This window comes from Electrona antarctica, assembly GCF_951216825.1.
Source record: "Electrona antarctica genome assembly, chromosome: 7".
NCBI lineage: Eukaryota > Metazoa > Chordata > Actinopteri > Myctophiformes > Myctophidae > Electrona > Electrona antarctica.
In genome coordinates this window covers 7,225,451-7,239,930 of record NC_136812.1, presented here as the reverse complement: position 1 = coordinate 7,239,930, position 14,480 = coordinate 7,225,451, and the positions used below count along the sequence as shown (strand labels likewise).

At 44.3% G+C, this 14,480-nt stretch overlaps 1 protein-coding gene across 1 annotated transcript in view; it reads left to right on the top strand.

Moving 5' to 3' along the window:
• Positions 1 to 14,480, top strand: part of mcf2l2 (MCF.2 cell line derived transforming sequence-like 2) — a gene marked incomplete at its 5' end in the record, with an annotated part of 156,436 nt that overhangs the window by 8,876 nt on the left and 133,080 nt on the right. The window contains 5 exons of the mRNA XM_079507069.1: positions 1,930 to 1,993; positions 4,081 to 4,171; positions 6,401 to 6,520; positions 10,727 to 10,843; positions 11,756 to 11,905. Coding sequence (XP_079363195.1) covers positions 1,930 to 1,993; positions 4,081 to 4,171; positions 6,401 to 6,520; positions 10,727 to 10,843; positions 11,756 to 11,905 — 542 coding nt within the window. The remainder of the gene's footprint in view (positions 1 to 1,929; positions 1,994 to 4,080; positions 4,172 to 6,400; positions 6,521 to 10,726; positions 10,844 to 11,755; positions 11,906 to 14,480) is intronic.

Sequence of the window (14,480 nt, the reverse complement as noted above, 5' to 3'; positions counted from 1 at the left end):
CTTTGCATAACCGTCCATCGATTTGATTGAGGAAACATAAACACCAATAATAGTGCAGTGTAATAAATAAATATGAAACCAAGTTACCTCAAAACAGCCTTTGGAGCATTCTATATTTAACCCAAGGCTGCCATCTAGTGGATACTTTGGGGAAGGAAGGGTAGAGCAAAAATCAACTGTTTTGTATGTGACAGAAAAAAAGGATTTCCCCTGGATTAATTGAATCAGTAATTAATTGATAGGATTATCGCTCAGAAAATAGGCAATAGAACAGCCTTACAATTTAACCCATTTTGGGCGGGAACCCCTTTTGGTGTTAGCATTATGTTATGCTTTAGCTATTGAAAAATAGCAGATCTACAAGCTCATAGCGTGCCACCGAGTGGCGCGCTACGAGCTTGTAGGTCTGCTATTTTTGAAAAAAGTCGAAGAACGACTGACATAGAAACATAGCTTTTTCAGAAAACTGTCAGACATTTTTAGAATCTGATCTCAGGTCAAAATGGGTTAAACACAACCTAACACACAACCTAACATCAAACATGTCTGTTGTCCGGATGAGACTGATGAGAGAGAAGAACTGAGCGGCAAGTCATTTAAATGGAAATGAAACTAGATGAGATTTAAATCTAGTCTCTAGAGCATAGCAGTGGCTGTGGTTTTCTTACCCGACTCCGCCAGATGGGGCAGCAGAGAGTACACAGGGTTCTCCCCATAGAGTATATAAAGGATAGAGACCGAACTGGAGCACTAGCCCCGCCCCCAAGCTATTCATTTCGATGAAGTTGCTCAGTGGCGTTTTGAAGCACCCGGAAGACTGCCGGAAGTACCTCCTCCGGACCGGGGTGACGTAGGGAGTGATGGTCCTACGTGTCCGTGCACGGGTCCGCCTGCAGTCCTTCCTCTTACCACTAGGGCCCAGAGCTTCAACGTTGGAGCGCCTCACTGGCCCCTTGGTTCTCCCCCTCCTGGGGGAACCCTGTGTACTCTCTGCTGCCCCATCTGGTGGAGTCAGGTTAGTGGTTTTCTGGACCCACTGAAAACTCTGTTTTTATTCCCATAGAGATTTACAAAAATATTTATATCAATTGTTCTAAGACTCTAAAATAAAAATAAATTTGAATATTTAATGTTATGAATGATATGATACACTAGCCTACATTTAATAAATACCCTTTGTTTAGCGTTTTTTCATTTTAATTTTTCCACAGAATCAAAGGTTTTATTTATGGTCATGACTCACCAGGATCCTGGATGGCTTGATTCTATAGGCTTAAAATAATTGATATAAATGTTTTTTGTAAATCTCTATGGGAAAAATGAATGGCCTATTTTTCAGTGGGTCCACTGCTACAGTATGCTATATACCCTCCTGCAGATACCTTGCTCACTCTCAATATACTATCTGACAAAAGTTATTTTAATCCATTTTAGGTCTGACGTCGAAATTTAAAAAAATGTCTTCTAAATCATGACAGTTCAGTTTTCTGAAACACATAATTATGTTTCTATGTCAGTGGTTCTCAATATTTCATGCCAAGGACCCCAAAAAATGATATGTAATTGGCCGCCGACCCCCATCTGAAAATATGTTATTCCAGGAAGAGGAACCCCTCAGAAGCAAAGATTTTAGTTCAAAAACATTCACTCTGAAAGAAGAATGTATATTCAAAGATTTGCACCACATTTAAAAAAATAGCAGATCTCCAAGCTCGTAGTGCGGCACTCGGTGCAGTATGTGCAGTATACAGTATAAACCCTAACCCTCTGTGTGTGTGTGTGTGTGTGTGTGTGTGTGTGTGTGTGTGTGTGTGTGTGTGTGTGTGTGTGTGTGTGTGTGTGTGTGTGTGTGTGTGTGTGTGTGTGTGTGTGTCGCAGGAGGGCGAGGAAAAGATGGCGCTCCGATCATCACCTTTCCTGAGTATTCAGGCTTCAGCGACCTGCCCGACGAGGACTTCCTTAACGTGGTCACCTACCTGACCAGCATCCCCAGGTACACGCACGCACGCACGCACGCACGCACACACGCACGCACGCACGCACGCACGCACGCACGCACGCACGCACGCACGCACGCACGCACGCACACACACACAACTGAGGTGTGTTGTAACAGGGGTTGAAGTGGTCAGTTTAAACGTACTGACTCTGGTAGAAACCCGATCCTCCGGCCGGTATTTAGAATTGGCTCCATCAGTAGTGTGACCATCTATCATTGAGTCAGACAGACAGACAGACAGACAGACAGACAGACAGACAGACAGACAGACAGGCAGGGTTGAGATTTCAAGTCCCTGAGGAGGATCGCTGACACATCAATTCAGTACCAGAAGACTAAACATGACTTGCCTGTTGTCCTGACATGCGTTGTCAGGTCAGAGTGTAGGAGTAGGACTGGGACAATTATGGACCACAGGATCAGTGCAGAGAACTATAGCATAGCAATATACCACAATGTAAAAAATACTGTATTAATGTCCACATACACAGAAGTACAAGAATGCCTTGTGCAAAGGTCATAAACACAGCCAGTACAGTCAAATAATAGGACAACAGCCAGTTACAAAGGTCATAAACACCGCCAGTACAGTCAGATAATAGGACAACAGCCAGTTACAAAGGTCATAAACACAGCCAGTACAGTCAGATAATAGGACAACAGCCAGTTACAAAGGTCATAAACACCGCCAGTACAGTCAGATAATAGGACAACAGCCAGTTACAAAGTGCCTGTAGATGGCAGAACAGTCATGTAACAAAACAGTTGACATACTTGTCAGACACAGCAGGTGGCGCGCTATGAGCTTGTAGATCTGCTATTTTTCAATAGCTAAAGCATAACATAATGCTAACACCAAAAGGGGTTCCCGCCCAAAAATGGGTTAAAGGAAACAATGACTCCTCCAAATTGAGTAGCTCTTATAGCTGACCTGAAAATGGAAGATATATCTTTTGATATCAAGTCCACTATTGTGTCGTGCCTACTTATGAGTACCCTGTGTACATACATGGCACCCATTTAATATGTCGGACATGGCTTCAGATATTTGTTCATGACCAGGCCTGGAAACCAGATGGAGATTAAGTTTAGATGGTAAAACCTGCAACCCCGCTTTCAAAGTATGGACAACAATGCACTCATACTATGGCAAAACAAATAAAAAAATAAAAAGTAACACAGAGTGAGACAGAGAATGGTCCGTGTCAGGGAGACACGCAGTCTTCCCTTTCAGTCTCAGCTCAGTCCATTGTTGCCGCTGCCTTTGTTGATGTGCCCATAGGAGGCGACCTCAGACATCAGTCAGCGGGAGTTGGTGTTCCGTTCTAGCCTGGCTAATAAGCCAGACTCAAATCACACTGTCGTGTGGTATTTGAGTCTGGAGATGCTGTGTATGGATCTTGTTTCCCGGGGGGCGGGTTCAAACATTTTCTCTTTGACGCAATTGGTCAGAGCTACTGTCAGTCAAACGTCTCAAGCATTGAACGTCACTGTACCAAAGCCCGCCCATATTGCATACCGTGTCCCGATTGGCCACACCAGTTCTCTGGTGTAGGAAATGGGCGTACAATTAAGCCTCTCCAGACCGTAATCCGCCAACGGCTGATTCGGTCTGGCTTATTAGCCAGGCTAGTTCCGTTCCACACACAGTCATAGTTGCTCCGACAGAGATGCGAGTGACTAATTCTCGTACCAGTTGCCGTGCACTCTCCCCCACCCCCGATGACAACCCTATACATTTCGGCCATTTGAAAATAGCCGATCTACAAGCTTGTAGATTGGCTATTTTCAATAGATTTTCTACACATTTTGAATTTGTGAAATGTGACATTCTGCAATATGAATACTTTTACTTTTAGTACTTTAAGTACATTTTGATGCAAATACTTTTGTACTTTTACTCAAGTACATTTTCAATTCCGTACTTTTACAAGTAACGAAGTACTTCTAAATTGCAGTATTAGTACTTTTACTTGAGTAAAACAATTGAGTACTTTTTGAAAATAACCTCCCCAACATCGTGGACGCACAATGAATAGTATATCTGGAATAATACATTGTCTACTGTATCATTTCTCTAGCCTGGATGCAGCCAGCATTGGCTTCGTCATCATCATCGACCGACGGAGGGACAAATGGAGCGCGGTGAAGGCCTCTCTCTCCAGGATAGCTGTGAGTACTGCAGACAACAAGCCATTTGCTCCTAACATTACGGTTATGGCCCCAATGCAAATAAAGCCAGCATCCTGGTTTTATAGCCAACGGGGACATCAATCTGTCTGATGTGACAGATGTGTACAAAACAAGTACACTATTCAATCAATCAACCTTTATTTATATAGCACATTTACACAACCGAAGATGACCAAAGTGCTTCACAGTAGTACAGAGTATAGAAACAATGTATAAAAACATGGTATAAGAACATGATCAAAGAATTACATCGAGAAAGTACTAGAATAACAGAAGAATACATAACCATTGGAATCAAAAAACAAATACGTAACTATCTAGATCAAACAACATTAACCCATTTTGGGTGTTAGCATTATGTTATGCTTTAGCTATTGAAAAATATCAGATCTACAAGCTCATAGCTATGAGCTTGTAGGTCTGCTATTTTTGAAAAATCAAAGAACGACTGACATAGAAACATAGCTTTTTCAGAAAACTGTCAGGATGTAGAAGACATTTTTAGAATCTGATCTCAGGTCAGAATGTGTCAAAGGCGAGAGAGAAAAGGTGGGTTTTGAGAAGGGACTTAAAAATCTCTATGGATTGGGCAGCTTTAATGTGGGGGGGAAGGTTATCCATAACTCTGGGGCCGCAACCGCAAAAGCACGGTCACCTCTTGATTTCCGGGTTAGGTCTGTTGGCATTGTCAATAGTGACTGGTCAGCAGACCTCAGAGACTATTGACAGATGTGGAACTGTGGTTACCACCTCACACTAAGTTAGCCTAGTTAGTTATAGCTTAAATGGCTTTTTAGTCATGCATAAGTCTTGAGTTAAAAGCCATTTAGGCCTGACGTCGAAATAAAAAAAAAAGTCTTCTGAAAGAATATATATTCAAAGATTTGTGCCACATTTTCACGATTTTTCAAAAATAGCAGACCTACAAGCTCATGAGCTTGTAGATCTGCTATTTTTCAATAGCTAAAGTATAACATAATGCTTAGTTAAAACACCAAAAGGGGTTCGCGTCCAGAATGGGTATAACTAGGATAAGTTTGAACTGAGGTGGTGCAACTGGCTCCTGATAACCAAATAAAACAGTGACAGTCTAGACAGAAACAAATGGTACCAACGTGGCTCTGAGTTTTAAACAATATCGTACAACAACGGCCATGTATGATCTACCCTGGACTTTTAATATCACCAGGACTCCAGTAACAAAGCCACGTAACAGCATGGCTGCTAAAGAACAAATCTATATTTTTGTCTCTCACATGTATTTGCCATTAAATGTATTATTTATTCTCATTATACAATCAATCACACAGGCTTAAAGGACCACTTCACCACTTTTCAACCTATCTTCATATAATAGGCCCACACTAATAATCATGATAAAATGGCACGATTTCTTTCTACTCAGTCCGTGTCTCATAGGAGGGCTGTGGGCAGTTCAGACACCCGTCCACCAGTGACATCATCATTAGGCAGATTTTTTTTAAACAAGATTCTTTTACAAAAATGTTTAGATTTTCATTATCATGAGAACGATGACTTCCATTTTCGCATTGCAACTTTTCAGGACTAGAAAGCCTGCAGTTTCTATTAGCTTGTATTCCCCATCGATGATGTCACTGGTGGACGGGTTTCTGAACTGCCCACAGCCCTCCTATGAGACACAGACCGAGTAGAAAAAAATTGCACCATTTTTTCATGATTATTAGTGAGGACCTAGGTCCTCGAAGATAGGTTGAAAAGTGGTGAAGTGGTCCTTTAACAAACAAAATCTTGTTTCTTAATTTCTTCATAATAAGCCGACATCCTCCTATCTGTATCATTCATTCCTGATACAATTTGGCTTGTAAGGATAAACTTGTACTTAGTTGTGTTTAACACTAGAGGGCAGTACAAGTGAACGTAACGCGTAGTTACAGTAGCACAATATGATCCTGAAATAGTCATTTTAAATTCCGGTCTGAACAATGGTCCCACTCAGTGTCATGTAATTCAATTAGGAACTACGCCCAGTGTAATGATGTACAGTAAATTACGTGTGTGTGTGTGTGTGTGTGTGTGTGTGTGTGTGTGTGTGTGTGTGTGTGTGTGTGTGTGTGTGTGTGTGTGTGTGTGTGTGTGTGTGTGTGTGTGCGTGCGTGCGTGCGTGTGTCCGTGTGTGTGTGTCCGTGTGTGTGTGTGTGTGTGTGTGTGTGTGTGTGTATGCCCCAGGGGGCGTTCCCAGGAAACCTGCAGTTGGTACTGGTTCTGAGGCCTTCCAGGTTCTTCCAGAGGGCAATAGCTGACATTGGCATTAGGCTCCACAGAGATGACTTTAAAATGAAGGTACCGGTAAGCATGCTTCAGTAGAATCAGTACCACACGTCAAACCACACCTCTCATCTACAGCCGTGTTTGCATGACAACATCATTCTGTCTGTCAGCCTGTCTGGGGCACGGTGGCGCAGTCGACAGCGTTGTCGCCTCACAGCTAGAAGGTCCTGGGTTTGATTCCCGCTGGGGACGCTGTGGGCGCTGGCGGGGGTGTGTTCTCTCCTCAGCATCATCAGTGCCCATACCCGAGGTGGGGTTGGCGAAAGGGCCTTTCTGTGTGGAGTTTGCATGTTCTCCCCGTGTGCCCTAGGGTAGGTATAGCCTCACAAAAAAATCAGGCAGTAATCCTCGTCTCTATACTGCCTCCCCCTGGCCAGCCGGGGCGCCTGATGGAGGGGGAAGGAACTGGTTGGAATAACGTGTTCCTTCCACGTGCTACGTGCTTACTGGGGAAACTCCCCCCCTGTCAGGTGAAAAGAAGCGGCTTGGACTCCTCATGCATTGAAGGAAGCATGACGGTCAGTCCGTTGCTCTCCCCAGGTTGGCAGAGGGATTGTAGTGCCCAGGATTACATTAGACAAATTGACACTGGGTGAAGAAAATGGGTTACAAAAATCGTGGGATAAAAATGTGAAGGGAAAGAAATCTGTTGTTTTAAAAATACTTTTACTTTTAAGTCCATGACACCATGACATCAGATCTACAAGCTCACAATGCATCGTGACCCATTAACATGCATTTAACAAGTCATTATTAATAGTAACTCATTAACTAACAGTTTGTGAATGATCTACTAACTAATTATAAGAGATAGTTATTCTTATTCTCAAAGTGTTACGGCTACATAGATTGCCTATTTTTGACAAACATATTTTAGGTATAAAAGAGGGCCAAGCAGCATGTTGAACGCTACTGTACATGCTACTGTACATGCTACTGTACATGCTACTGTACATGCTACTGTACATGCCATTGTATAAACGATCCCCATATTCCACCTCCCTTGCCTTGTTTTCTACAAGCTCGCCGTAGTAACAAAACCTCAAGTCTAACGCCTAGTTCAAACCATGAGTGGAATTCCGCCTAGACGTCAGCAAGGCCATGCGGTCGCAACGGGGCGGGGTATCCGGACGTAAAAACGAATCCATTCTGGGAAGGTGGCGTGGTTTCCACGTATTGTCTATCTATGGCGAGGATCAGGGGTGTTCCTAGGACCTAGGCGGGTCTTGAGGGATTGGGAGTTTAGCCTGTGACATTAAAGGACCACTTCACCACTTTTCAACATCTCTTCATATAAGTGGTCCTCACTAATGTTCATGATAAAACACCACCATTTTTTCCTACTCAGTCTGTGTCTCATAGGAGGGCAGTTCGGACACCCGTCCACCAGTGACATCATCATTAGGCAGATTTTTTTTTAAACAAGATTTGTTTTAAAATATATTTAGATATTTATTATCGTGAGAACGATGGCTTCAACTTTTGCATTGCAACTTTTCAGGAAAAGAAAGCCTGCCGTTTCTATTAGCTTGGATTCACCATCGATGATGTCACTGGTAGACGGGTTTCTGAACTTCCCACAGCCTTCCTATGAGACACAGACTGAGTAGGAAAAAATTGTGGTATTTTATCATGAACATTAGTTAGGACCAATTATAGGAAGAGAAGTTGAAAAGTGGTGAAGTGGTCCTTTAAGGCAGTAGTTCTCCAAAGTTTTCATGTCAAGGATCCCCAAATTGAATTGTATTTGGCCTGCGGACCCCCATCTGAAAAGGTCTTGTGCATGCCAGGGACCCCCGGAAGAAGAAAAAGAAAAGAAAAAAGAAAATCTAATGATATTTTTCAAATATTATTCATAAAAAAAACACCTAACGACGGCCAAACATCGAGGAAAGTTAAATCTTTTCACTGAAGTTTTGCAGTGAGAAAAGCAGGAATGTACTGTCTGGAAGCTGTGAACTAGGCGTAAATGAGGCGTACGTGTTTTGGATATAAAAAGCGCTTGGAAGATCATTATCATATGATATAGGTGTCAAGCGGGTTGCTAAGGGCTGCATGCTTTAGTGCCATTGTGCCATTGTGTAAATGATCTCTCTGCGGAGTCCTGTCATACCGTACAGAGTCCTGTCATACCGTACGGAGTCCTGTCATACAGTACAGAGTCCTGTCATACAGTACAGAGTCCTGTCATACCGTACAGAGTCCTGTCATACAGTACAGAGTCCTGTCATACAGTACAGAGTCCTGTCATACCGTACAGAGTCCTGTCATACAGTACAGAGTCCTGTCATACCGTACAGAGTCCTGTCATACAGTACAGAGTCCTGTCATACAGTACGGAGTCCTGTCATACCGTACAGAGTCCTGTCATACAGTACAGAGTCCTGTCATACCGTACAGAGTCCTGTCATACAGTACGGAGTCCTGTCATAGCGTACAGAGTCCTGTCATACAGTACAGAGTCCTGTCATACCGTACAGAGTCCTGTCATACAGTACGGAGTCCTGTCATACAGTACAGAGTCCTGTCATACAGTACAGAGTCCTGTCATACCGTACAGAGTCCTGTCATACAGTACAGAGTCCTGTCATACAGTACGGAGTCCTGTCATACAGTACAGAGTCCTGTCATACCGTACAGAGTCCTGTCATACAGTACAGAGTCCTGTCATACAGTACAGAGTCCTGTCATACCGTACGTGACGTCCATCCTTGTGGCTTTCAACGTCCAGGGTCGGATCTACCATATGGGCACTTTGGGCATGTGCCCAGGGGCCCTTAGGCACCAGGGGCCCCTAAAAAAAAGGGAAAAAAGGTTTTTTTAGCTCCACTGAAAATGTCCCTGCTAATCCGAATGAAATAAATGGTGTCTAAAAAGATTAGTGTTTTATTGTTGGTGAGAAGGCAGCTGAAAAGTGCAATTGTGTGTAAAGCAGCAACAATGCGCTAGATTGGCTGTCACTCTGGGGGGGGTAGGCGACCGGAAATAGGCCAATATAACGGCATAAAACCACCTCAAAACGGCCCCAAAACAGCAAAAATGTTGCACGCGCGTGAAGGGGGGCCCTTCGAGCTACAGTGCCCAGGGGCCCTCAGAGATGTTAATACGGCACTGTCAACGTCTGTCTGTCTGACACACAGTCTGACCATCTGCTACAGACTGTATACATGCAGGGTAAAACCACGCCTTTTATAGGAGAAATTGGAGAGTGAAAAATGTCACTCATCACTTCTCCATTTTCAGTCCTCGTGTGTACATACTGTACATGGATAATAGTGTGCATGCATGTATTTGCCTTCTGCTGTGTGTGACAGATGCTGTTAACACCAGGTGGCAATTCAAGTTGAAGTCGGTTCCCGTTCTGTCAGTGTTTGTTTTTGTTATCAAAAGATGTGGTTTCTACCTTTCGGAGCTGAAGCCTTATAGCTTATTGTGCCTACCCTTCTAGCATATGAATGGCTTGCATAGGTGAAATAATACAACAAAGCAAACAACAGAAACACAAAACAAACAAGCCCAAATTGATTAAATCAATTAATTACCAGCTGCATTATTATTATCTGTGGGTCTGCTGCTGACGTTATGCCACTTTTTAGCTGCGCTCCGCTGTTATGCTCAAATTAGTGACCCTAAAGAATTCTGAGGCAACATGGCTGGAGACGAGGCAGCCAATCAGAACTGCTCGACTAGCCATGCCGTGCAGACGATGGGATGTTATGGGTTGTTGCCAGTGGTGGCAACTGTCGTGACAGAAATAAGCTAAGCAGCCTCCAAAAACCAAACCAGGCATGCAACTGTGAATGAATCCACGTTAGGCTGGAAATATGCAGACTTGGCAACACTCAGCAGAAAGACTAGCGGTGTCCATCTACCGGTCGCAAGTTTCCCAGGTAAACACTAACCTGTCGCTTCTACGAAGCAGCTGGTAAAAACAAAAAAAGACAAGACGAGACAGTTAACAGGACCAAGACAGAACAGAAAAAAATAAATAAAATAAAAATAAACAAAGAAAGCGAATCTAACGTACTTGGCGTATAGTTCACTAACGGTGATTTATTTGTGTAGCGCCAAAAATGTTACTCCAGAAGGATTTAACAAAGCATTGATTATAGGAATAATCCCAAACATAATTCCCACTCAAATCCAACCCACCAGCCTTCAGATTATATCCCGATGGAGAGGATAGTCGCTACAGCTCCTGTGTTTTGTTTAATATGTTTTCAGATCGTCATGCTGAACTCGTTATCAGACCTGCACGGCTATGTGGATAAAGGCCAGCTTACCTGTGAACTGGGAGGACACCTGGAGTACTGCCATAGTCAGTGGATACACCACCGCACTGTGAGTATAGGACACCTGGAGTACTGCCATAGTCAGTGGATACACCACCGCACTGTGAGTATAGGACACCTGGAGTACTGCCATAGTCAGTGGATACACCACCGCACTGTGAGTATAGGACACCTGGAGTACTGCCATAGTCAGTGGATACACCACCGCACTGTGAGTATAGGACACCTGGAGTACTGCCATAGTCAGTGGATACACCACCGCACTGTGAGTAGTGGCAGGGGGTCTGTGGAACATGTCTTACCAGCTTTTCAGGGACCAATGGACTCTGTGGACCATGTTTTACCATCTTGAGCACACGGTATTACTATCTGCAGGATTCAATTTGCTGGGGGGGGGGGGGGGGGGGGGGGGGGGATCCATGACTCTGCTTTTGATTTATTTTATATGGCCAGTTTTATCTATACTTCTGGACAACCTGAATTAAATACATGGCAATTCCTTTTGGGAATTGTAGATTGTCTGATATGCTTGATAATATAAAAAACAAATCTAAAATGTATGAACAATCATAACCCTGGCATCCCTTTTTGGGATTATTATACATTTTGATGCCAATTGTTATTCAAAAACTCAGTTTGAATACCAAAGGTCTAACAGAGACTAGTTCTACAATAGGATATTGATACTTTCACTCAAACAAACTGTTTATCAAGAATGTCACCGTTTAACACAGAAGAGGAAATGCTTTGGGGCAGCTAGGATTGCTCTGAGGCACCTTGGTTTGTTTGCACAGGGTGTGTGTGTGTGTGTGTGTGTGTGTGTGTGTGTGTGTGTGTGTGTGTGTGTGTGTGTGTGTGTGTGTGTGTGTGTGTGTGTGTGTGTGTTTGTGTGTGTTTGTATTTGGTGTGTGCACTGCAGGTGTTTTGATCTGTGTGTGTGTGTTTGCTCTTTTGCATGCAGGCCATAGAGAACTTTGCAGTGACGGTGAAGAGCACGGCTCAGATGTTGCAGAAGTTTGGCACAGACCTGGCAGAGACGGAGCTGCCCAACGACGTCCAGTGCACCAAAGACATGCTCACCGCACACACCGACAAACACAACAAGCTGAAGGTAGCAACCTTAAAGAACTGCTCACCGCACACACCGACAAACACAACAAGCTGAAGGTAGCAACCTTAAAGAACTGCTCACCGCACACACCGACAAACACAACAAGCTGAAGGTAGCAACCTTAAAGAACTGCTCACCGCACACACCGACAAACACAACAAGCTGAAGGTAGCAACCTTAAAGAACTGCTCACCGCACACACTGACAAACACAACAAGCTGAAGGTAGCAACATTAAAGACCTGCTCACCGCACACACCGACAAACACAACAAGCTGAAGGTAGCAACATTAAAGAACTGCTCACCGCACACACCGACAAACACAACAAGCTGAAGGTAGCAACCTTAAAGAACTGCTCACCGCACACACCGACAAACACAACAAGCTGAAGGTAGCAACCAAAGAACTGCTCACCACACACACAGACAAACACAACAAGCTGAAGGTAGCAACCTTAAAGACCTGCTCACCGCACACACTGACAAACACAACAAGCTGAAGGTAGCAACCTTAAAGAACTGCTCACCGCACACACCGACAAACACAACAAGCTGAAGGTAGCAACCTTAAAGAACTGCTCACCACACACACCGACAAACACAACAAGCTGAAGGTAGCAACCTTAAAGAACTGCTCACCACACACACAGACAAACACAACAAGCTGAAGGTAGCAACCTTAAAGAACTGCTCACCACACACACCGACAAACACAACAAGCTGAAGGTAGCAACCTTAAAGAACTGCTCACCACACACACCGACAAACACAACAAGCTGAAGGTAGCAACCTTAAAGAACTGCTCACCGCACACACCGACAAACACAACAAGCTGAAGGTAGCAACCTTAAAGAACTGCTCACCACACACACCGACAAACACAACAAGTTGAAGGTAGCAACCTTAAAGAACTGCTCACCACACACACCGACAAACACAACAAGCTGAAGGTAGCAACCTTAAAGAACTGCTCACCACACACACCGACAAACACAACAAGTTGAAGGTAGCAACCTTAAAGAACTGCTCACCACACACACCGACAAACATAACAAGCTGACGGTAGCAACCAAAGAACTGCTCACCGCACACACCGACAAACACAACAAGCTGAAGGTAGCAACCTTAAAGAACTGCTCACCGCACACACCGACAAACACAACAAGCTGAAGGTAGCAACCAAAGAACTGCTCACCACACACACCGACAAACACAACAAGCTGAAGGTAGCAACCAAAGAACTGCTCACCGCACACACCGACAAACACAACAAGCTAAAGGTAGCAACCAAAGAACTGCTCACCACACACACCGACAAACACAACAAGCTGAAGGTAGCAACCTTAAAGACCTGCTCACCGCACACACAGACAAACACAACAAGCTGAAGGTAGCAACCTCAAAGAACTGCTCACCGCACACACCGACAAACACAACAAGATGAAGGTAGCAACCTTAAAGAACTGCTCATCGCACACACCGACAAACACAACAAGCTGAAGGTAGCAACCAAAGAACTGCTCACCGCACACACCGACAAACACAACAAGCTGAAGGTAGCAACCAAAGAACTGCTCACCGCACACACCGACAAACACAACAAGCTGAAGGTAGCAACCTTAAAGAACTGCTCACCACACACACCGACAAACATAACAAGTTGAAGGTAGCAACCTTAAAGAACTGCTCACCACACACACCGACAAACACAACAAGCTGAAGGTAGCAACCTTAAAGAACTGCTCACCACACACACCGACAAACACAACAAGCTGAAGGTAGCAACCTTAAAGAACTGCTCACCACACACACCGACAAACACAACAAGTTGAAGGTAGCAACCTTAAAGAACTGCTCACCACACACACCGACAAACACAACAAGCTGAAGGTAGCAACCTTAAAGAACTGCTCACCGCACACACCGACAAACACAACAAGCTGAAGGTAGCAACCAAAGAACTGCTCACCGCACACACCGACAAACACAACAAGCTGAAGGTAGCAACCTTAAAGAACTGCTCACCGCACACACCGACAAACACAACAAGTTGAAGGTAGCAACCTTAAAGACCTGCTCACCGCACACACCGACAAACACAACAAGCTGAAGGTAGCAACCTTAAAGAACTGCTCACCACACACACCGACAAACATAACAAGTTGAAGGTAGCAACCTCAAAGAACTGCTCACCACACACACCGACAAACACAACAAGCTGAAGGTAGCAACCTTAAAGAACTGCTCACCACACACACCGACAAACACAACAAGCTGAAGGTAGCAACCTTAAAGAACTGCTCACCGCACACACCGACAAACATAACAAGCTGAAGGTAGCAACCTCAAAGAACTGCTCACCACACACACAGACAAACACAACAAGCTGAAGGTAGCAACCAAAGAACTGCTCACCACTTGTGATCCTACCATTTACATCCTATGGCAGGCAAAATTTTACCTGACTCCTGAGATGGGGCAGCAGAGAGTACACTGGGTTCCCCCCTCCTGCTCCCATCTGGGAACTCTCAGGCAGACTTGATGCCCGGCCACAAAACGGCCTGGCCAATCAGCA